Below are 25,324 nucleotides of genomic sequence, written 5' to 3'. Positions count from 1 at the left end.
GATGCAATGTTTTTTTTTTGGGGGGGGGGGGGGGGGTGTTATGATGATGGTTATGACTTATGTGAATAAATGTTTGGGGTTATGAGGTGGGAGGGAGGGCTATGTATGGTGTGAAAGATGGGATGATGTTGGAGGAATGGGTTAGGATTGGATGAGGTTGGAGGCCGGATGAAGATGGTATGAGAGTGGAGGCCGGATGAAGATGTATTGAGTGTGTACTATGTGGTTGTGATGATTCAGGAGTGATGGGTGAGGTTATGGTTTCTGATTATGGGATCAGGAGTAATGGAGTTCTGCAAAAGGGAAAGAGGTAGATTGACGATAGATGATTAGGCAAATAGAGTCGAAGAACTAGTATACCGAGAGTAATAACTAATTAACTGTGAAAAAAGAGCAAGAGCGCGGTCCATGACAGTGAGATGTCGAGCATGAAGGAAAGACAGACGGATGTTGAAACACAGAGATATCCTGCCATTACCCCATGCCCTACGAAGATATCTCACTCACACAGAGCTCAGTTTTACATTAATTCGTCATCTTCTCTAGTCTTGTGGTCAGTGAAGAAGAGACTGCTTTAAATTCTTCAAGATCATGGCGGCTGAGTGGCTCTTCGGAGCATACCAATCTAAGGTTTACAATGACCCGGATATCTCGACGCCACCACGCCCCATTTTCCACACCAACAGAACCTAAAACCCACTTCGCAAGACTCAACCCAGCCCCAGTATATGGTTCCAATTTCCAAAAAGCGTTTCCGTGGCGTGGTAGTATAGCGGTTATTACACTCCCGAGTTAGAGCGAAGACCCAGGTTCGACTCCTGGCCCGCCACACAGCGTTTGATTTTCTCAGGGATAAGCGTTGACAGCGTCTGTTCTTTTCGCCTTGTCTTGACAGACATCAAATCTCGAGCTGACTGGACCTCTATGGTTTTGACCACCATCTCCCAGTTACATCTCTTTTTACATGACCTGGCAAGAATGCAGGGTCATTTGGTCCAGTTGAGCATTGCACACTAAATGGCAACAGTGATAGATGAGGTGCTGAGATTCTCTAAAGATATAAATCTGAAATTATCCCAAGGCCCTAACATTCAAGAGGGAAGGTGGGTCCAAGGCCTCACTTCCAGGTGTGCCGGCGATGCCATCAAGCATGGGAAGGAGCGAGGCTGCCTCAGCGGAAGGTGCCAAGGCATTTTCATCCATTGATGAACGCTCCTTCCGTCACTTGAGAGAAGCTAGGCGGATGCACAGGAAGGTGCGTTGTAGGCCTCACTTTCCAGGCAATGAGAAGTTTGCTGGAAGGAGTGAGGTAGCTTCAGAGCAAGAAAGCAAGAGCGATCCCGTGTCGATGCCTTTCCTTTCCTTGACCTCTCTCCGTAGGGTCTCCAGGCTGTAACATTGAGGTCGGGAACCTGGACACAGCACACCCCAACATCTCCGAAAAGTACCTCTCGTCTTGCTTTCACATCCTACCTCGCAGCTCTCTTTTTTGCAATCTTCCAGTTTGTCGAGGTTCTCTGAAGCCTTGCCGCGATCAGCACCGGCCCATCCATCAGTGGCCTCCCTTCCCTTCATCTACCACGATCATCAGCAATCGACACTCAACCCATCACCAACTCATGGCCACAAAATCGCGCCGTCCTCAATTCTCAGCTGCCACGAAGCTATTAAGACGTTCGGCATACTGCCCTTTTGGGACAGTCTCGACAATCGATTTACCCAACACAGCTGAAGCAGCAAAGTGCAACCAAACTTGCTCGAGCAACGACAGCCAACCAATCCACTTTTGTGAACTTCACCCCTATTCATCTTATTACAGACCACTAAACATCAGCACAACGCCATAAATACTCCCCCATCAGCGTTTGTAAGCGATTACACCAGACTACCTTATCACTGCTCACCAATATAGCGATATCCCACCGTTTTGAAAGGTCGTTTTCCATTCGGCCAGCGCCATGTAATTGGTCCCTAGTATCCATATCATGCAACGACAGCAAGGCTTCTTCGGATACTTGCACCTTTCTCAAGCTCAGACCGCGGAACCGGCGTCATGATCCGAGAGACAAGAATGTCAGGTATCATCTGCCGTCCGTAGAGTCGGCAGGAGGTGCCTTATGGGTAGGATTTTGAGTCATTTCTCTGTCCTGGCGTGATACCGATACCTTCCAGTCTCTCTCATCCCAAGCCTGGCGGTGTACACTATCTCCCAAGTGTCCTTCAGTACCGCGGCGATTGAGTGGAGATCTTGACTTCAGTATTCGCATGGCAGCTGGTGCCAACGCGGTGCTCATGCCGTTGCTGCACAAACGACAGCGGCTCATCGGGCGCAACGGCACAACTCACTGCAAGGTGGTGAATCTTGATATGGTGGCGGGCTGATGTGGTGTCGTCGTAGAACAAAGATTGGAGTGGTTCTCACTTCCATTAAGGGCGAAGAAGTGCGCGGGTGCAAGCTTCCTCGTTGCTACCGCATTCTACAATCACGCCTTCTTCATGTTGCGTCTCTTTACACATCTTCAACTTCTGATTATCATGCTCCTTGCTGACAGCGACAGAATCCCCTCGTGTTCTGCACTTGATTCGTGGACATAAACTCCGCCTGGAATAGGAAAGAGACGAACAAACATCCAGCAGTAGGCCAATAGCGGTCTTGTCCCTCACGTTTGAGGGCTAGTAAATTGCCACCAAGGCAATGTACAACTCAGAGTACATCTAGGAAGGTGAGCATCCCAGGAGTAGGACAGCATCAGCACTCTTCGAACGTGTTGTTTGCATAGGCCCCGAGTGTTGGACACTTGAGACCGCCTTCGACCTGGATTCTCTGGTACGCATCGCTTTGTACTCACACATAGCCTTTACCTCCCCTTTTCCCGAGGAGAAGTACTACCCAGCAAGACTGATCAGATAAGGAATGTCCAACCGAGACTAGAAAGCCCAGAGGGGAAACAGGCTCGTCGACTCCTCCTCTTCGTCGATCCGGCCACTCGGGTTGACGAGAATTGTCAGAATGGATGTGTAGTACATACTCAATCCTCTGGCATATTCTGAATCAAAAGTTCCCAAGTTCCAGTTTGTTTTTGCTTGCCGGACTCAACCGTTGCAGTGTCGGCCTTTGCGGATGGTGTGTTGGACAAGAACCTCCTCCCTACTTCCCCGGAAGCCCGGCCTGTCCGGCAATTCAGGTGGTAGTCGAGGTCCAGAACGAGGCCAGCGGGCGCGAAAGGGGGGACTGGGGGCTAGCTTACCGTTTTACGCCGTTATTCTACAGCTGGGACTGGAATGGCCTGGGTCGATCGAGACGCCACGGCGTTCTTTCTGTCTCTGGGTCTAATATGCGGACTTTACTGGGTCGATGAAGGACAAGAGGTGAGTAACCTGGGCGAAGAGAAAACGAGAACTGTTTGCTTGTCGTGCTCGCTAACCGAGCCCACAACCTGCATACTCTTAGATGCAGTCAGGATGATTTGTCAATGAAAGCTGGAAGCGTATCGCCGGCCATTCCACCTTTTCTCGGCTGCAGTACCGGCCATGACATGCTGCTGGCGACTATGGATGCCCTTCTATCCCTTACTTCGCCGTATACATGATCACGATATCCCATCATCCTATCGCTTCTCGGAATTTTGTGTCTGCCTATCAATAGACCGGTCACCCGCTCAACATCTACTCAAGCTTTATGTGTCTCATAACGGTTCCGAGAGCACGGTACGTACTTGAATCTCAGACCGCGGGTGTCGATGACGCCTAACATTCCGGATATGCTCACTCTTGCATTCAAACAATGCTCATTGTCGTCAACTGTCTCACTCCCAGACCTAACCTGCCTACGCGAGCTTCACCAGATGCGAGTGTGGGTGGCAAAAGTGCACTTGATAGACGATATTCCGCCATCAAGCTCCAGCTGCGGCCCAGCCTGGCCTCAGGGGAAGCAGGCCAAGATAATATCTCCAAATAAGACCCCATTATTTATTTCATCAAATGAGGCAGGAAGAGAGCATGCAGGAAGCAGGATGATGTCCCGCTTTGGGATCCGGCACCCCTCTTCTCGGAAAGGGGTTTTGGGGGGGAGGAAGAGGTGGGTGGTTAGGAAATCGATGTCCTTTCAGGTCTTGTTGACCGTTCCCGGTGACCAGTAGCCCGCCCGGCAGGGGATCAAACACGAAAGCGAAGCGCTGCCGCTGGAATAGATTAAGATATGGTGGTTGCGGGAGCCACGTCAGAGGAGAGGATGTCCAAAATAGGTGACAGCCCTGCCGGTTTGCTGGGCTAGAAGAGAACAAATCCTGCTTTTTCGTCAACACACATGATCTTGTTTGGGAAAGAACACGGGCAGTTTTTTCATCGTTTTCCGAGGAGAATGACAGAGGGAATACAAGTATTGTAACAGTCCGTCCAGCTGAGAACTTGGGACAGCTGGAATTGGACTACCACCCACAGCTCTCGAGTTCAGCCGTAGCCTGGCCATGGGGGGGTATTTCCTCAACAGGTCTCCCCCGGCCTCGGGCTTTAGCTTTTTTGCGAGCCTCAGAAAACCGAAAAGCCCACCACCGTTTTTTTTTGTCTCACCACCACCCACATGTGGTACAGAATACAACAAGCGAGATCCTCTTCGTGAGACTTTTGGCTTTTTTCCTGTCCTTCTCCTCGGTGTCTCTTTTACCGACGACCGTTGACCTCTCAAGCCACTTTGGAACACAACACACACACAGAGAGAGAAAAAAATGTCTCGGAGCTTGTTTTTTTTGGGTTCTCGAAGCGGGGATGTACCCAGGTGTTGTGTGTTTGTCGGTGAATAATAGGAGCAGCTACCAATAGGAAGGAGACTACCAGTTCTTTCCTGTCTCACTTGCTTTTCTTTCCCCAACGGCGGGCGTTTGAAAAGGATCGAGACAAGAGAAGGGAGGTTATCTGGGTCAAGACAGGCATATCATGCCTTGGCTTTCCCCGAGTTGTTGTATATACATCATGAAGAGACAAAAGAAAACGGTGGGAAGCCGTTGTTGACTTGGAATAGGTAAGGTAGGTGGGTATCTCAGTCTCTGTTCCGCATGCCCGAGTTCATGGTTTAACTGACCAACCCAACTCGGCAGATTCAGACTTTTTTTTTGTCACATCCCAACAAGGCAGTAAAACGAAGAAATTCTTTGCAGGAAGAGACAGACGGACAGCAGAATCGGTGATGTGAACGCTTTCGTCACTGCTTGTAGATGCGGCGGCGGGTTTGACACCCCTGTCCAGCTCGACAAACCCCCGATCGACTGGCTGGTAATCATTGTTCCCGTTGCATTTTTGCCAATCTGCATTTCAACTTGCTTTGCATTTTCACATTCCAGGCTGGACATTTTTACTGCTAGTCATCCCCAGCCGTGTTTGCCGTTCAATATGACGTTGAATAAAATAGCTGGGGGTATAAGTTACAGTACATACGGTACCTATATCCACATACCGAGGCTCAACCAACCTCTTGTAAATGCAGGTGGTAGCGGGAAGGACAAGAGAGAAACTTGGTGCCGGGGTTTGTACTATTGAACCCTGGGGTCGGGGGGAGGGGGATTTTGTCCACTTATTTTCTTCCCGCTACTATTTCGAGAATACATACATATCCAACGTGCAGTGTTACATCCGTAGAAAGGGAATAACTGTCTGAGGGGATGTTCCGTACATGAATAGTAGTGCACCATATAGGTAGGTAGGTAAACATCCCGTCCCGTTTATTAACCTGGGAATAATAGGGTTTTGGAACGTCGGCCGGGAGGATATCCGAATTATTGAGAGATTTGACGTCCCAATGTTGCGCGCGCAACGCTTGCTGAAGCATAGAACTCTGGAGAGGTTTTAAGTGGTGCTGGTGGGTGGTGATGATGATGATGATGTCGAACGAAAAAGAGAAAGAGGAGTTACAGTGTCGTCCAAAAGGGGTGAAACATATCAGCATTTCACTCCTCTCTCTCACCCACCTAAGAAAATATAACAAACACAAACAAAATACTCCCAAAAAGACACACAAACCTCAAACATACCACAAAACAAACCCCCCCCCCGCCCCTCATATCCATATCCATAGCTATCCACTCCCCCCCAACAACAATCACCAATCCATCTCTCCATGCTCCCATCCAAAACGGCAAGTCCATCCTACAAAATGGCGTCGCAAAGCCTCAGCTGAACCGTTCGCTAGCAATTACCAATACCAGTTAGTCCCCCTCACCAGGGGCCCCCTGGGCAACCAAAAGACAAGAGAAACGCCACCTTGAAGATCCCTCCGACATGATTGGACCCGACGCTGTGTGACAACGGTTTTTTGCGTTACTCTTTTGCGTCAACGCTAGGACGGATCGCTTGCTTCCCCCCCCCTGAAGAAAAAAATAAATAAAAGGTCGCCGAGTCGGGCTTTAGCCACATTGCGGAGTAGGGTGGTGCCCGAGCCGCTGGGACAGACTTGCAGCTACGGGGGGAGGGAGGGGATGATCATGAGGAGGAGGTGGGCATTCGGATTTCGAGGCGCTGCCAGACATCCGGGGGCCCGGTTCGTCGGTTGACCCTCCTCTTCTTTCCCCTCCAGCCAACGGGGAGGTGAGCCTTATCTTCCAGCTGGAGGCGGCTAGGAGCCCGAGGGGATGGGGCGTGTGGCGGGTGTGGCTGGTGAAGAGAGGGTGAAGGATGGGGTACGTATCTACATATCATCTGAACGGTGATGGTGACGGCGGTGGGGCTACCGGCTGGATCTCTGTAAGCAATACCGGCTGCTTGCATGCCGTTGTGAAATAAAAAGACCCCTCGGGAGCGCGGATACCGCAAGACAAGGGTATTATTTTCCCTGCTGCTTGTGGTATCAAGGTGGAAAGAAAAAGGCTCTTGGGAACATCGCTCAGTGTGTGTGAGATGACTGTATTCCACCTTGCTGGCGAATAAGATAGCGAGTAATTGCGAGGTTGCTACACTACGCACGGGAAGATCATGCAAGCCAGCAACAAGGAAAAATGACAAGTCCACCGCTCGTACAGAGGTCCAAGATATTTGACCCCTCTCCCCACGATCTGGGAGCCTCGTTGGTATACGAAACCAAGGTCTGTGTCTGGAGTATCGCAACATCGGTGGATACCAAACGAGAAGAGGGGGCAGGGATAGGTGTCTTGGCGTGCTTGGCGGTTTTTGCATCGTGTGTGTGTCTGTGTCTGAGGGAGACAGAGATACGATACCACGGTAGCAAGGGCCCCCGTTGAACCACCCAGCTGACCACCCGAGAGATTTGCAAGGACGATCTGTCCAATCTTGGCGGATTGCTGCGCTGTCTATTCTGACGTCGCGAGGAGGAACTTTGTAGTTGCAGCGAGAGCTTGACGAAGCGGAGACGTTCAAACATGCGGGAAGTTGCTTCGGGTCCGTTTCACCCGCACGCCTACCCGAACGGTTGGGTTTTACAGACAGTACAGTACTGTACTGATATCAGATCAGATCATCAGAGGCTGTTACTTGCCTATGAAGACGACGGCAGCAGCAGCAGCGGCAGCTGTGACAGCGTCACAGCATATTGGTTTGCAGTTCAAAGGGTTTTCTGGTGCTACCGGCGCGCAAATCTTCGGAAGTTTGTCGTTCGGGCCTTCGGGGTGTCCTCGCATCGCATCATGGTTCGTTCCCAGGTTGGCGGGAAAGGTGCTAATGTGCTGCACGGATGATATTCTCCTATAATCGTACATACATAGCCTGGTGTCGCTTGTGTGAGGGTTGTGTGTGAATAGTATCATTCCATGTACAACCCCCGCGCCCAGAGCTATAACTGGCAGCCGTTATACCCCTAAGATTTAATTATAGCGGTGTGGAAGACACCTTGTGGTGTGGTGTGGTACGGGATTGGGGACTGCCAGTGGGTTCGGTTCGCTTGCGGTATGTGATAAACGAGGTGTCGTCGCTCTGCTTATCCGAATCAGAAAGGTGAAACATGGACAACCAGAGAGGCTCTGCCAAACATACTTCCAGAGACTTGCCAGACCAACAACTTATTATTTGCGCAGATAATCGACATTCCCCTCGGGATCTGCATATCATATCACCGCCATCGCCGTTCCTCCTGATGTTGTGCGAGGTGATTCGATAACGGAGGGTGGGTTGTCAGGGCAGATCTCGAGCAACTGACGATCGCCGGTCCGTGCCATCCCTCCTCCAGTACTGGTCCCAAAGACTGCTCGAATGTGGTGGGTGGGCTGGAGTCGCGGCGATCTGGTTTCCCGTCTGGGTCAGAAGAAGACTGCTCGGGAGAGTGCCGCGGTCGCTGCCGTCTGATTGCTGGATGTAACGTCAGGAACGAGGTTCAAACCAGCGCCGAGAGGCTACGAGGCTACGTTGGAGGATAGAGCAGAAAGCTACACTAAGCGCCGTTGCAAAGTCCATGCACCCCTACCCCCTTCCAATGCATTTAGCCGGTCGGGTACCCAAGTGGATGGGTCGCTGAAGAAAAGCCACCCGCTCAGGATCAGCACAGACCGGCTCGCTGGGATTTGAAGCTTAACCCCAGATCTCGGCCGCTACCATTTGACAGCAACAGTACCATCGACTGGCGACCGACTTGCCGTTTTCACCCCTTTTTAGCGAAGAGCCCCTCCCTTGGATATCAAGCTTCAGGGGCGTCTTTCTGAATCAGTAAGCGAAAAGAATACCACCCACTGGCGCTCACAACAGATAGGACCCCTCGCCCATATTTGCTACATGCTGGCCCTATATCATATCAGCCCTCAAATAATTCCAACGGGAATTATTGCGCACCTGAGGAGTCCGACGATCTGGTTCACCGGGTTGGCTAATCATGGGAGCTAGCCACTGGCGCGCCCCAGCAGCTTGGGACGAGGCCGTCATGGGCTGACGAGGGATGCTACCCAGCAATCCCATTTGCTCGACAGTTGTTTCTTTTTCGCTGTCTCGAGTGTTTGATCACGTTGTCACCGCCATCTCAGCCGTTGAGGAATGACACGTATCAGCACTGATTGGGTTCTCTCTGCAGGAACAACAATCTGAACTGGTTATTGCGGTGGAGAGATTTACGAGCATCATGGGGCTCTCTGTCCAGATATGGAAACCAGGGGGGGCAAAAGAACATCACGATCTTGCCATGCCATCCCCCGGCTGCTGATGGTTCTCGCCGCCTTCCAGAGCCTACCCCCCGAAGATGCCCGCGTGGAGGCGCCCGCCATCTCCGGATCGAGTGTCAGCCCTGTGTGGCTACACCAACTTCTAGGTCTCGTACACTGCAAGAATGCGGTCCGGTACTGGATGCGCGCGCCTGTGAAAGGTGTGGTGTGCTCTGTCTGCATCTTGAGGCCTTTTTCGTTCCTTCTGGAACGAGGGACCCCCCAAGAAAGAACCAGAAACGGGACGGCCGTATGCGAGTTCATCCCATGCCGACTCCACGAGGATCATCAAAAAGGAGGGGCGGATTGGCTCAACCGACACTGCACAATAGCGGCCCTGCTACATGATACCTAATGCGAGCCGCGATGATACTGTATTGCGTCGCGCGAGAGTGGTTTTGGAAGCCCTCTGCTCCAAGAACCCCCGGGCCATAATATATGTCTTAAGAGAAAAATGGTGTGGATGGGTTCAGCTTGGTGGAACGGGACTGGCAAATCTTGGGGATTGCCGAAGACGGCAACCTCTACACTACCTACCCCCCAACAGACTTGAAAATCCCCTACAGATGGGACAAGCCATTTCCTGCAAGCCACTGGACCTAGGGTCATGTATTGTCTCCCTGTAGTCAGGTAGGTGCAGGTCCTGATTCAGACGTTAGTTACCATTTCGAACGGCGTTGCGCCCGCTGAGGAAGATCGACCTCGAGGAAGAAGCTTCTCACTTGTCAGGTGAAATGATGTGCTGCCAGCAAGGGGACGGCGCCGTCCTAACAAAAACCACTCAGAGCTATCAGCCAGAGGGGAAGGCAAATCGGCGCACTTTGCAACACGACTACTCGGCAAGCTTTGAGTATAAGGAGTCTGGATCCATATCCACTAGGAGGGGCAGAGGGGGCAGTCATCATCTGTGGATCGGAGGATTCTCATCGACGGTGAGGTGTGAGTGTGGGTGAGAGTGAGAGTGAGAGTGAGAGTGACAAGAGGTGGTCCGTGATGCAAAAAAGTGTGTGATGTGATTGATGTGTGAGTGAAGTGGTGGTGTTGGTTGCGAACAGGCCCCTGCCAGCGATCATCAAAGCAGACAAGGCCGGCACGGGGCAGCTGAGATGAGATCCCTGTGCCATCCTTGCTCCCCGCGGTGACGGACGATACACAGCGTACACAGCGTCCAGTAATACGGTAATAATAAGGTACGGTTAAGAGACCGGGATCCCAATAATAATCCCACGGCTGCGACGCCGCAATACAAGAATCATCTATACCGTTATGCTGTCTTTTCCATCACCGCATCCAACGCATCAAAATCGACGGCGACGGGGACTGCACTGCAGCACATGGTGCTCCAGGCAAAATTGCTCGCCTGACACTGCACACTGCACACTTGCGGAATCCCCTGAACCTTCTTTTCTTGCTGGAGTCACTGCCGATGCTGCTGTCCATGTCGGCGTCGAAGGCGCGATGGCGATGGTGGAGGTACGTACCTCTCAAGCCACATCAAAACCGCATCAATTAAACTCTCCGATACCCTTGCCGCTGCCATTTGCGGCTAGCCAACCGCCAGAATATCTGGAAACTCGGACGTACCGAACTCAATTCGGGACGGCCAGGAGGTACCTCTGGAAAGTACATCTGGCCTCACCCCCACCCCCCGAGTTACCTGTCTTTCCTCCACAGCTCTCGCCAGCACTGTGAAGGTTTTAGAGTATACACGCCGTCGACAGCTCAACGAGGCAGGCGGCGCCACACCCCCATTGACATCAAATGAGGGACGTTGGAGATTCCACACGTCACTGATGAACGGGTACGGATATTTCTCAACCTTGTTGTGGCGCCAGGCTCTGTCGTAGCTCAAGCGGGAAGACGACAAGTGTAGGCAGGTACCTTACAGATGGAGTCGTTTCATCGTTTCGTCGTGTCGTGTGCTGGCGCTGATGAGCGCTGTCCTGTTTTTGCTGCTCTGCTCTGCTCCAGCAGCAAGCAGCCCGCCCAGAGCTGGGCCCGGGAACAGGGGTGCAGGAGACGGGGGCCTGTTTGTGGACGGCTCCCCCCCCAACTGCCCCTGCCCCCGTTTCTTGAGGCTTGCTGGTGGTACCCATGTCCCTGCACCGAAGTTCCCTCCTCCACCTGGTTTAGCAGCACCCACAAGTGTCCCCACAAGTGACAGACCCGGTCCCAAGTACCATCCAGAGCCAAGCCGTGGCCTGCTTGCCAGTTCGCTTGTTGTTCCCTCTTGGGTCTCTGTGCTCACACTCTGGGAATGATACTTATCAGACCTCCTCCTCCTCCTCCTTCCTCGTCGAACCATTGTACAGCTTCATCCACCATCAGACAACTTCATCATCAACATCACCACCAACATCACCACCCATCAAACTCCACTCTCCAGACTTCTACATGCTTTACTACCACCCCGACAATAGCACCGCTCACCCTTGTGCTTCGGCTGCTCTGTCTCACTACACCAACAACCACATCATGACTGCCCCATCTAACAACCACAGAAGAGGCCCTTGGTCTGCCCATGAGGACGCCTACCTCATGTCTTTGGTCCAGCACCAGGGCCCCTTGAACTGGGTACGCATCTCCAATGCCCTCGGCTCCAGAACACCAAAGCAGTGCCGCGAAAGATATCACCAGAACTTGAAGCCTACTCTCAACCACGACCCCATCACGCCCGAGGAAGGCGTCATCATTGAGACCATGGTCCAGCAAATTGGCAAGCGGTGGGCCGACATTGCCAGACGTCTCCACGGCCGCAGCGACAACGCTGTAAAGAACTGGTGGAACGGGAGCCAGAACCGCAGAAAGAGACAGGACAAGCGCAAGGCCACAATGACCACCACCTCGCTCCAGTATCACGGCCGCGAGGTATCTCCGCTCATGTCGCCCATGGCCCCCCTCCCTTCGCGGCCCCTTCCCCTTCGCCAGGCCCACGGCATGGCTTCCCAGAGACCTCTACCTCCGGTGCCGCCTCTTCACCCATCCTCCATGCACGATGCCCAGTACGGGCTCGAGACTCCCATCCCTTCCCCCGTCTACTCTCCCGACTCGGAGGCGGCCCCCTCTCTGATGTCGGACAACGGATCCCACTACGGAGCCTCACCCCAGGCGCCATCCCCACCGCAGCGCTACTACGACTCGAGGCCCGAGAGTACCATGCTTGCTCCTCTCAAGACAGCCCCCGAGGATGGAGTGTACTCTTACCAGACCTCTGCCTCTGCCGCGGACAACAGCAACAACAGCAACAAGCTGCCATCTCTCACCGACGCCGCTCACCCAATCCACTCCCCAGACTTCAGACTCAACATGTCTCCCGTCTTCCCCCGCAGCGACTACCCCAGGCAGCCTCTTGCCTATGGCGCTCCTGCTCCCCAGACCAATGACTACTCCACCGGCCGCCAGCACCACCACCCTCTTACTGCCCCAAGCTCTCCCAACGCCCCGGCTTCCACTTTCAAGCTGAGCGACCCCGGACTGAGCGCCGTCAGCAGAGTTGAGGAAAGAGTCAACAGACTTTCAGTCTCCAACCTGGTTGACCCATCCCTCCCTTAGTTCGGGGATGCTCCACCTGCGAGTCCCAGACCAACGAACAAGACTCTTGAACAATAACACCAACAAAAAAAAACACGACTTTGGATGAGGGGCAAACCAAAACAAAAGACGGGACTTGCAAGGTTTTGCATAGCGAATGGCTTTCTTCCCCTGGGTTTTTAATCTTTTTCTTTTTCTTTTCCTTTGTCGACAAACCTGTGTTTATACTGATGATACCCCGTCCATACGAATTGGTCCCTTGTTTTACATTATTCTTTTCCTTTGTTATTTTCATTTTTACTTTGTACATTTTTTTCTTCTTGCTTTGGTCTGCAAGGGTTCATTCTTGGATAACATGCATATACACTATTGATTTGATGGGTGGTGGGGGGAACGACTTTCTGTCAGGGAGGTCGGATGACATGAGCGCACGAAGGAAAGGAAAAAGCGATGTGGATTACCATGTATAATAATTACCGACTGACGATGTGGCTCTGGCTGCAAGGAGAGCGAGCGAGAGAGTCTTAATACATATGACGATACCGCTGAGCCCTCTGGGCGAAGTTGGTGAGGGGATTTGCACATACATTTTTACTTGTTCGGCTGGTTTCGGTGATGATGTTTTTTTTTTTACCTTGGAAGTGGGCGGGTAATCACTGGCCGTTGAGGGTTTACAAGCTTGGCTGGTGACCGACAGGCAAGCAAGCCCAGATCTCCACATTGCGCTGCTACTGGTTTTGGGTTTGTTCAATTATCCCAGAAGGGATTGGGTGGACAACAGGCAGGCAGAGACTTGGGCCGCCACTGCCACCAACATCCCCTGGAAACAGCAGGGGAAAGGGACAAAAACGGTGAACAGACATTAGACTAGCCCTATTTTTTTTATTCCTCCGTACGTTCCCGGTCATACCATCTCAAGGACCTAGGCCCAGATGGAGACCGGGACTGGGGGGTATCTTTTTGGTGGTCTACATAGGGCAGGTTGTTGTGAATTGTGAATAGCGCCGGAGATAGGTTAGGGGAGGATTGAGATGTGCAAGATGGGAAGATCACAATCATCATCATCATCACTGTCAACAAGAAGGAAACCAATTTCGTCATTGATGATGAGAGAAGAAAGAACTCGGCCGGATAGCTAAGTTCAACGGCGGCTGGAAGGCTTCGTTCCTTAGCTCCCCTAAAATGAACGGCGGCCAGTTGTTGGACCTATCCGATCTGACAAAGAGGCCTGACACGAGCTGGAGAGGATTTGTGGAGTTTAACAGCCATCTTGCTGATCACTTTGCACAGCTTTGGTTTAGGGGGGGTGGTTCATCCCACAACGGCCCGATCGTGAAGACGTTTCTGCATTGTTGATCGGTGTTGACGCTTGGAGTCCAATGGTCGATCTGGAGAGAGCCACGAAGGATTCTGGGGCGGTTTTCCAAACCAAACCGATCAATGACGATGCTTGATGATGAGAAACAAGGACTTGAAGGGAGGTAATCCACAAACCGTTGGGCAGCTGGTGGACACGCTAACTAGCAAACTGCTTCAAGATCATGCATCACGAGGAGCCGTTGGAACGGGATTTTTTATTATTCAGGTACAGTACCTCGCAGTAGCTTCGTGGGGTTTTGGAAAGGTGTATGTATGTAATAGAAAGGCAAAGCTGTCATTCATGCCTCCTCCGCGGCGTATACAACCTGTCTAGGTAGGTACCCTACCCCGGACTTGGTTTTGTTGACTCGATCCATTCATAAACCAAGGCCGTTGTACACGCTGTGGATATTGAAGAAGGCCCCCCCCCCCCCCAAAATGGAAGAGGAATTGGAAATGATCGTCGCTTTTCCCCCGATCTGTCTGTTCAGACCGAAGCTGTCCCGATCGATAATCATTTTCTTCCGCAATATGGAGAAATTGTTTTTTTTGGGGAAGTCGTGAAAGAAAAATGCCAAGACATTCAACCAAAAGGTATTAGAGTTATAACTAACCCTGGGTAATTCCCAACCCAACGTATCATCCGCAAAAATTGCCAGTATAGGTATAGCTTTTCTCCACCGTTGTTGTCAATCTTACAGGGCGGCGGCCTTGCAACAACAAAGCGCAAGAATACAAGGGGGACAGAAAAGAAAAGGGAGATCGTCGTGATCCTTGTAAGTTTGTTGTGTGCGTGTGTGTGTGTGTGTGTGTGTGTCGTGCGGCGTATCGGTTAGTTGAATAAACGGAGAGAGAGAAAGTAGTAAAAAAACGGAAGATTTGATTGGAGAAAAGTGACGCTAGTGTAAGGGTTGCTTGGGGCACAGCGTCTGAGCCAAACAGTCGGGTGCCATCGTTTTTGATTTTGATTGATTGATCGACGCGCTACGTTCCGCTCCCCGACCGCAACTGGCGAGGCGCTATTGCCAAGTGGTGAGTTGTTGCAAGCTGAAGAAACGTAACGCTGCAACCCTTTTTTTCTCCACACTCTCTTCTCACCTTGGCTTGGTCCGAATCCCGTTCTCCGCCTGACCTTGGTTGAGTTGGGGCATAGCGATAGCCTCACTCACCTTGCAGGGCAGAGCGCAAGAAATAACACTCAGCTATTATCACTTCCCGCCTCACTGGGATTGTGCGGTTGTGCCGCATTCAATACTTTTGTTTGGTACATACTACATACATCACCGCACCACAACACCACGCCGGGATCTCCAGCCCGCCGCGCGCGAAACCAAGCCGGCATTCGAGTCTCTCACTCCTCATTCTCAATGTAACCGCAGCATTTCCCTTCCCTTTTATAAACACATATCAAAAGAAATGCGGGCTGGACGACGACATCCATCCATCCAGCCATCCAGCAGTCACCCGGCCGAGCAAGCTCGGAGATGCATCATCATCACCACTCCAACACAAACCAGGTCTCTTAGCAGCCCAGGCGGGTAGGGGCTTAACATAAAGAAATTAAAAAATAAAAAGAAAGAAAAAAGCACTGACCTGCGCACGCGTGGTGTCACCCCCCCTCCCCCCTCGGGAAAGGTTTCCAGGTCGGCGACCTCGCTCGCCTGTAAAATATCGACGATGATGTTCCCGGCCTGGCGTCTGTGCACCACAATGTACCACCAAAAAAACCGACAGTGTAGATCCCGCAGCAGCCGCTCTGCTGGGGGAGGCTAGTGTGTTATATCAAACTTCGTTTAATGGTTCTTGGCGGGTTGTGTGTGAGGAAAAGGAAACATGAGATATCATCTGGAACATGGGGTTGATGAGAAACGAAACAGGAAACAAGATCATTGTTTGCTTCTTTTTCTTTTTTTGTGTCCTTGGAAAAAGAGGCGTTGATACCAAGCCCGATCTCGAGCGGCAGGGGTTCACTTTTCAACGTTGTTAGTGGCTTTTGTGTGATGGGGGCCATTTTTCTCTTGACCGTTTATTTTTCCGAGTCAAAATCACATCGTGGAGAACAGAGAGACTCATGACCAAAGAAGAAGAAAGATCAAAAACGGTGCCGCCCACCGGGATCTCTTTCTTTTCAGGACACCGACATCATCACCGAAGCAAGCAAGCCTCCTCCTCGATTACAGCATATTGTTCCCGATATGGAACCGGGGCGGGAGATGATGAGGACAACTCAACCTGCATCGCAGCATCCCGGGTGGATGCCCGTTTATGACGAAATTGTTTCTCACTCTCTGCCTGCCTCTTCCAAGCGGTCTGGATTTTGCAGCAGGATACCACGATATCAAGGGAGGGAGGGCGATGATCTGCACCCGGAAAGAATATCTGCCGAGCAGATCCCCAACGACGGTCGGTCTTGGGTGGTGGTAATGTGGCTGACACCCAAGAAAGTCTAGGTTCACATCGAGACAGTCCAAAATTTTGCTCTTTACCGAAGGTCGAAAATGGCTTGTTTTTTTTGTTTTTTTTGTTTTTTTGGTCTGGACGCCATGATGATGTGCCTCATGGATATCGATCATCTTCAACCCATGCCCCCCAGAAGATTAAGCCGGGCTTGTTATGCCGAATGGCGTTCTTACGGCGGTAGTGATATATCAAAGCGCTACGGCGGGGATTAAGAAACAAATGTCGTTGGTTTCGGGGGATATCCATGAACTATTATCTTGCTACAGGCTTATTATTACCGCCATTGTGGCCATTATTTGATGGCGCATCCGATCCTCTGGCGCCGGCGCCGCAAGCACGCACGGGGCAGCAGGAAGGGGACAAGAACGTTGACGATAAAACGGTCAGAGACACACAACGGCGCGCCGTCGCTGGCCGGGCGACGGGAAGGAAGGAACTCCGCTGCAAGATCACAAGTGGAGAGATCTCAGAGGGGGTGACTCTCGTGTTTGGTGACACAACGGCGGACGTTTTGCCGATCATATCAGATACTGGCTCTTTTATTTTGTAAGACTTGAAAAGGAAGAAACAGCCAAAAAAAAACAAAAACAAAAAAAAAAGTCCGAGCAAGAGTTGTGTGACGGGCACACAAAGGCAAGCAATACGACGTCCCTCGACATTGCTGACAGACAGGCTGTATTACAAAAGATAAGTTTGTGTTCCCCTGTCTTTCTTCTTCCTGTCGTCCGGGATTTGCTTTCTTTCGAAAAAAAAAAGAAAAAAAAATGCGCTTTCACCAAATCTGTAGCGTTATGTTACCCAACTCCGTAAATCCACCGGAGAACACAGTCTTTTCCCTCTCTCACTCTCTTCGGCTTTACCTGGCAGTGTTTATCGCCGTTGCCTGTTGCTCAAAAAGCTAACCCCCCTCCATCCCCTGATAAAACCAAACAAGTTCACCCACTTCTCCCCACCGTCGGGGTGGACCTTGAAGCAAAGAGGCATTATCCCCGTCTGCCATGTGCTGCTGCTGCCCTCTTCCACCACGCCCCCCCCAGGCTCCGACCCCATACCCCTTTTGTTTTTGTCCCCTCCACAGATCCGGTTTTCCCGTTTTTTCCTGTCGCGTTCAATAGTCTACCGATAGCGTTCGAGCGAGCGGCGGGGGACCCGTTAAGGAAGAGCTAAATCCGCCGTGGTTGATGATGATGATGATGATTCCCTCGGCCGCCGTTCGTTGGCTTGCGCTCCTTCCCCCCCCTTCCCCCACAGGGGAGAAAGGACCCCATCTCTTTTCAGCACCACAGGGTTGTTCGAATCGGGGATGGACCCCTTTCTGATCACGCACACGCATGTATCACGCTTCGATAAAAACGTTGGTAAGTAACGGCTTGAAACGGCTTCACTAGTAAAGTTAAGCCGGGGAAATCGCCAAGTTTTCATGACAGTTGAACCGCCAACCAACAGGAACGTGTGCTGCTGCGGCGGGTGGTTAGAGCGAGAGAGAGTTTGAATGCCTCAAACTGGTTGATGAAATGTTGGAAGCCGAACGAGGCTCTCGATATCTCGATATCTCCAAAACTCCTGACACAAAAGTGTATCAGCTGCAATGTTTAATCCAAACCCAGCAAGAAAAACTACCAGACACACTTATGCAGACACTCTGACACTACTGCATCACAGACAGCTACTGGATCCAGCACCGGCCGGACGTACGTTGCCGGCCCGGCCAGTTGGTGCTGGCTATCTTTTCTTCCTCCCTTGGCCCCGTGGCCCCCCTTCACCCTCAGATCGCGCACTATCTTGATAGGCGCGGAGAAGCCGTTGAAAAAAAAACAGTTGATGATCTGACACCAGCACACCACACCACTGTTCTGGACTGGCTGGGCCATGTTCTTGCAGGCGGTATGTAACACACAAACTTGCACCTGTGCCTCATTTTCGAAGTTCCTCAACTGCAGAGACGGGCGTAGTTTTCCCGTATTACTTTTCACCATTTCTTTTTTGCCACTGTAATGCAGCATCCAAACACAACCACACCACACAATCTAGCAACACTGAAAGCTTTGACAAACTACCTACACCCACAAAAAAGCCAAGCCCACCGCGCCCAAGGAGATGGGTTACACTCACAACTAACGGCACACCTTGACCTTGGTACATTCCCAAAAAGGAAACCAGCTCATCGTCAACCTATGCCTGTGTACCACTACTACAATCGGCTCCAGATTTCCACTGTCCGTGAGAAACTTGTGGAGTTTTTACACTCACCCACAATCCTCGGTGTCGGCCTTTTGTGGTGGTGGGGGAGTGCCCACAAAATCTTACAGGCCGAGTCCTGGTAAACTCTCAGACACATCCAAAAAAACAAAACCGTTCGTCCAAAAAAACCGTTGGAGAGCTGAGAGAAAGATGGGGCCCGGTTCTCCAATTTCTTGTCTTGGTTCGGCTTGTCTCTTGTCAGCAAAAAGATCGTATCGGATTCGGTTGTGAAACACGTGGGTGACGGGTTTCTTACCGAGATACGGCAACTTTGACGGACGCTATCTTTTAGCACCAAAGCTGTCTTTGATGAACTGACAACTCCCAAGAACGCCGTCCACCACTGGCTTCGTTTTGCAAAGATTGATAAAGAAAGTGGCAAACTACCATCTCCTTGCTCCCTCTCATTTTCAGCTTCACTTGCAAGCCTCGATCTGGGACCCAACAGCCCTTCCACAACCTCTGTTTTGAGGCCAAGCTCGCGAGAGCGATACCGAGATACCGAGCCTGCTGGAGGTCCAGACCCCTTTGCTGTCAGGAAAGTGGTGTGTGCGGCTTTTCCGGCTCGTCAGTTCTATCACCTCAAACAACGATGTGCTCGGATCAGCAGATGAGGCTCAAGTGAAGCCTCAGGTGGAGAGTCAGCCTCACAGCCGTTTCTCCACGGGAACCTTCACGGTGACAGCCATAACCCTTGCTAATTGTGATGGTTTTGAAGAGTCTTCCACTTTTCACCACACCTGCCTCCATTCTTGTGCCGTCCTTTGCCGCCTCGGCCGGCACCGCCTCTCAGCTTCCACCTCCAACAACGCCTCAGCAGCATATCCGGCCCGGCGTCACCGTGCCGAGCTTGAGTCGGGTCCTGGACGGCGATGAGTTTACATGAGGCATTGCAAGGAAGAACTACTCGGAGGTCACCGCGTGCTTGGCAACATAATCTCCACGATTCAGTCTTTTATCCTCGTGGTAAAAAGACGGCACCCCACAATAGAGTTTTCACGCGGCGCTGGCCGCCCGTCGGGAGCCCGGGGTCATGGGTATTACCCAATAGGCCCGATCAAGACGGATCAGATAATGATGCGGTGAGTAAAAGGGTCTGGAGAATGTGGGCTGGAGAGGGATCTAGACCGGAGAAGAATCGTGATGGAATGGAGTTCGACGGGTATCGCCGATGTGTCCCACGATGCGCAAGAAAAGCCGTTGGAGCTTGTGGGGAGAAAAGATCATGCAAGCAGAAAAAGCCCACCCTCACACCGATTAGGAAGAGGTGGGAAGAAACGTCCACTAGATTGAGTTGCATGCAGGATGTATCCTGCAAGATCAACGGAAGAGGCGGTGACGTTAACATGCCGAGTGAATTAATGAAAGAGGGAACAGTAAAAGAAAATAACAGAATACAAATTGAAAGGATATTATGAAAATAACAAGTAGGTAAAACAACAATAGAAAACGTTGTTGCTGACTTACCCCTGAGAACACCACCACCAGAAATAGGGGTTTGCGACCACAAGTAAACAAAGCAACCTATTGCAGCTTCGGTCGCTACTGTTGCCTGTCGTTGTTATGTAGTTGTTGGTCGCCGGGCCAAGCAGCCAATTAATTTCCTTATATCGTCTATGTTGCAAACTACAGGATTCCAAGAACCCGAATGCAACAGTCCCGACGATCTGGACCCGAAACAGCCCCAACACGCGACGGCGGCGTGCTCCTGGTCTAGTTTCGGTTATCGAATTTTCAGATCGGAACAAGGTGCGGGTTTTCTGCCTCTTTCGTGATCATTTTGCACGTTTTTTGGTTGTGGGGGAATGGGGGAGGAAAGTTGTCAAAGGACCTGCCTAATTGAGGTTTGGAGATCCGTGATCCGTGATCCGTTGTCCGTTTGATGGTCCGTCCCGAACCCGAACGCTGGTCCCGGTACGTACCGTATGGCGCCGTTCCGAAAGCCATCGTGGTTGTCTGGTACGAAGAGCGGCGCGGGTGCCAATGATAACTTCATCGACGTTGACATGTCGTTCTGTGAATTTCGAGAGAGAATGGGACTGCAGTTGTGGTGATGCAACGGGGGGCTTCCCAGCGACGAAGAGTGGGTGCAGGTAATCTGCAACGGTTCAACGGTCAGCCACACCCACACCAAGTCAGGAACGACGAAAGTAGATAAAGTATAAGCAGCCAATGTTGGTTGGGTGGGTGGCATGGAATACATTGTCATACGACTCCGAGAGTCGCATTTGGAAGAGCAATGCAGTCACAAGGACGTTTCACATATGACAGGTAGCGAACGGAGACGGGAAGTGCAAGCAGGTTATTAGCCTGATGTCAGTATACCACTCTGCAAGCGGCAAGGTGGTTGAAGTAGGTAATTAGCTAGGGGATGATGATGTACACAGTGAATGGCATGGTGTGTTGCATTTGAGCCGTTATGTGATTGCTGTACCGAGGTTTCATTGCTATGAGGGTGTCGTGTGAAAGTGGGCTGGGATGGCAGTAAGGTGCCATCTTGGTGACAAAAACTGGGCTGCAGAGAGTTAAGATCCTTCGGGTTTGAAAATTGGTTTGAATGAGTGAGACTTGTTGTGATAGTTATCTTTTTCGTGCCGAAGGCGGTACTTTGGTGATGGAGTTTGGAATAAAGATTGAACTGTGGGATGGAAAGAAGAGGAAGAACAGAAGTTTCCAGGTTAAGCTTCAGCGGAAAAGGTCTGGTAAGGTGGCAGTCGCGCCTTCCTCTTGAGTGGGCAACGAGAATCGCAATCGCACCTTCCTCGTTCTGTTCGCCGCTGGTATCTTTGTAAGAAATGGCAGGAGCAACTGCGATATATGTCTGGACAAACACACACACACACACACACACACACACACACATACACACACACACACACAACAGTCATAAAACAGCAGCTCACGATGATGCTCACCGGGGCTGGTCAGGGCAAAGTATTAAAACATACTGCCTGAGTGCTGGAGTTTCCTTGGGCTTATAAGAGCTTCATACCACCTCAAACATACATATATATGAGGGCCGGCTAGTGAGCTACTTCTAGACATATGTGTTGCCTCTCAACAACAATTTGCGATGATGAGACTCTCAAAGCTTACGTCATTGTTTACCTTTGAGGGCTTCTTATGAACGACAGTCGTTGGGAAAACAAAGGGTTTGTTTCAACAGATCCTAACGGCTCACCGCAACGGCTTATGTAACCTGAGATCAATTCAAGAAATAACTCGAGAATAATTTGATCTTCATGTATTCCAGCCCTATTGGATCAACACGCAATCGCACAAGAAAAAATTACACCATGAGAACCCTCTTGCCCATCTCCACATCCTCGATCACGGGAGGCTTTACGTTAGTAGGTGTAGCCAGAGCCATCAGTCGTGACGAAAATGGTGGCGCTCCTGTCCAGCGATTCTCAAGCGTGGTTCATGGAGTGGAATAGCCGCCACTCTATCTCAACGTTCCTGTGGTACAGCCGGCGAAACCGGGATCAAACGTCTAAGTTCTCAGCCTCATTCACCTCACATCAGCCCCGGCCGCGTGTTCAACGGCGAAGATTGGCAACCGTCACCCTCCGCTGTGGCCTCGTGAGCAACCCGGTGTCCGGGAACAAAAGGTGGCACCAACTGCCAGGCAGTCAACGGCCTGAAATAGCAATACGGGTACCTGCTTATACGTGAGCCCAAATATCCACAATTCCCCAACGGTTAGGGAGTCACATGGGACTCACAATGAGAAAAGAGGCAACATCCAAGCATGAATGCGCAAACCCAAACACAAAAACAGAACAATACGCATAGTGGCAAAAGCCAATATCATCAAAGCCTCTAGGCAGCCACGATAAGGGCATCGAAATGGCAGCAAAGACTCCTAGTAAAAAGCGCCAAGTATCGTCATGCGTCCATCAAACTTCTAGAAAGACGCCCATAAAACCTATTGAACCAGCTTCAACCGTCGCCAAACGTTATCCTGTTGCCGAAGCCACGAATTTGTGAAACCTCAACGTTTCCCAAAACGCCACGTTAGACTTCAACGCTCAACATCAGCCTTATCACTTTTCAGGTGAATAACGTTCGCCAGCCTCCACAGCTGAGCAAGCCTCAACACCACATGATCACCACGAAACATGCCTAGGAAGCCCGACCTCAGCCCAAAAGATAACCCGCGAGGCATCACCAACCCACGTCACAACAGCTACACTCCCCCCACGAGCACCATACAGCCTGGATTTCCACTCGCCACAAGCCTCGTTCATTGTTCGTTTCTTACTCCCACCTTCAAGAGCTTTCCATTCCCCCCTCTCAACACTTGCCCTTAATTAACAAACGCCTACGCGCCCCGGATCATCCACTCAAGCCATTAGTATTACGACTTCACTTTTATCCTGGATACCAAGAAGTTACACCCATCATAGACCCTCCACAATGAGCACAATTTCCCTCGTGATAACACCTTCCTATCTCCCCTAACCGCCCCCTAAAGCAGCCATCACCCAGACAACAGTGGCACACACTATGGCTTCGGCCCCAAATCTTGGATTGCAAAACCAAGGAGGTCACATTTGCCCACAATCTCTCGCCTCACTACTCTTAGTCCCGCGCCTGTCCCGGTCAGTCAGTCATTTTTCGCCCCCTGAAACGTGGCTAAACGTTCAATGCATATCTCGAGCATAAACCCGTTATACCCGTTATGAAAATTGTCATACCGTTTGACGACAGAGTCTTCATATTTACCAGGTATCAAACAACACGTATAACCGTTCCATGGAGACAAACACACACCAATCATGTAGATATTCACTGAACGTAGCTGCCACAAGCCTTCATATTTCATACAAAATCATACAAATCTCTCTACACTTCATAATCCCATGTGAATCCATCCATCGAGATCCCCAGACCCCTGCCCATCAAGGTTCTCGCCCTTGAACCCCTTAACTCCCCTCCAAGAATTATAAACAACACCATCCCTCCATCGCTCTCCCCCATATCGACCCATCACGAGTCAGATGTCCCTTCAGGGAGATTATTCCCTTCAGGGATTAACCTCCCCCCCCCCGTGTCTGACCGACAAGAAGGCTGGTGATGGTCTCACCCCAAACCCAAAAAGCCCGCGCCCAACGCCCCGCATAGATAGACCTTCTTCTGAATCAGATCGACAAGAACGCTCGTGAGAGTTTCGGTCCAAGAAACCCCAAAAGTCCCCCCGAGAAGAAGTGCCGCCCAGAAGAAGTGCCGCCGAGAAGTACCTCCTGAATCATATGCCGACAAGAAGGTTGGTGAGAGTCTCGGTCGACCCTCGGCCTTCGTGTCGTGTCTGCAGATTCTGTCCAAGGTTCTCGGTGAGCCGGCGACGAGTCCACGCAAAAGCTTCACCTTGATAGCTGTAAGCTCAGATGGGCCGGTGGGCTTACGTGCTCAACATTGCCGTCGTTATTAACCGTACCGCCAATAGACGACAAGAACCAACAGTTAGATAACGGGGCCGCTCTCAACCGTTCCCCACCCTCGCCGTCACCTCCTGAGCTTAACGACCCCGGAACGTGGAACTGTTGAGACGTGAACATCACTGTTGACTGCCACCGTCCGAGTCTTCGCCCTGGTTCTCGCAGGCACTAGCTCTAGGGGTCCTTTCATCTCTGATGGTGTCGTCATTGCCCCGCCAAATAACAGAGCCGGTCGATGTGGAGGGAGCGAGACCTGCGGGGCGAGCCGGTCTCTTCTCTGACGGCGAGCCCACACAGTCAGGCCTCACACTGGATACATCGTCGAAAGGTGTGTATGTATAAAGGTACATCGAGTCAGAATCCGGCCCTTTGACTTTCCTGTGGCTGGGGGAGGTCACTGGAAGATGCTCGTCATCGCCTCGTTTAAAGCTGTATCCACGGTTCAGGAAAACTGTATCGAGCATGTGTCCTGTGCCTTCGTCTATGGCGCCGAGACCGTTATCAGCTAGCTGGCTGTTTGTACCGTCAAACAGCCCAGGTCCCGAATCGTTAGATCGTCGTGGCTGGGGACCTACCAATGAGGAGCCATTATTTTGCAGAGAATCGTCAGATGTTGAAGATTCCGCGTCCCATCTTGAGCTAGCAGAGGACTCATCGGCCGATGGGTCTTCAATGGGGCGACCTGCCACGCCAGCGTAGGCGTGACTGTTGGGACCTGCATTGGCTCCCCCTTGCCCCTTTTCGTACAGTGATGCCCGCTCCCTAGTGCTTGGTACTTTCAGGGTAACTTCGCCGGACGCGGGGCACTCAATGTCCTCGTCATCCTCGTCACGTTGATTTCGGTGGGTTGGTGGGCTTTTTGGTCTGTTGGTGTGCCCAGTATCAGGGAGTATTTGGTTCAAGACTCGTTCCCCCTCTTGAAAGTGTCGGCTTGACTGGGCTTTGCCCTGCTTCTCGACCAGGCGGGAGAGCAATACATCACGGTGAGGATTGACGTCCCGTGGAATGTCACCTGCGATTAGGCGGCCGTCAATACCCGCGGGAAGCTCCGCGGTTAGGGAAGAATTACTTACCGATTGTTTCGTAACGTGACGTGGTTTCTTTCACCCCCACCATGCTGGGCTCTGGGTCGGCGTGGGCTTCTCTGGTGTTATCTGCCACTCGTGG

At 51.5% G+C, this 25,324-nt stretch overlaps 1 protein-coding gene across 1 annotated transcript, besides 1 other annotated feature; it reads left to right on the top strand.

Moving 5' to 3' along the window:
* Positions 1–758: 758 nt before the first annotated feature.
* Positions 759–829, top strand: a tRNA (tRNA-Ser).
* Positions 830–11,519: 10,690 nt separating this feature from the next.
* PODANS_2_2600 (uncharacterized protein) lies at positions 11,520–12,677 on the top strand (the record flags this gene model as incomplete). Its single annotated transcript, XM_001910970.1, has 1 exon — positions 11,520–12,677. One exon carries the CDS (start codon positions 11,520–11,522, stop codon positions 12,675–12,677), a length of 1,158 nt encoding a protein of 385 aa, XP_001911005.1.
* Between the last annotated feature and the right edge of the window lie 12,647 nt (positions 12,678–25,324).

The sequence above is a fragment of the Podospora anserina genome, chromosome 2, assembly GCF_000226545.1.
Source record: "Podospora anserina S mat+ genomic DNA chromosome 2, supercontig 2".
NCBI classification, from domain to species: domain Eukaryota; kingdom Fungi; phylum Ascomycota; class Sordariomycetes; order Sordariales; family Podosporaceae; genus Podospora; species Podospora anserina.
The sequence above is the reverse complement of the archived record's forward strand: the minus strand, read 5'-3'. Positions and strand labels throughout refer to the sequence as shown.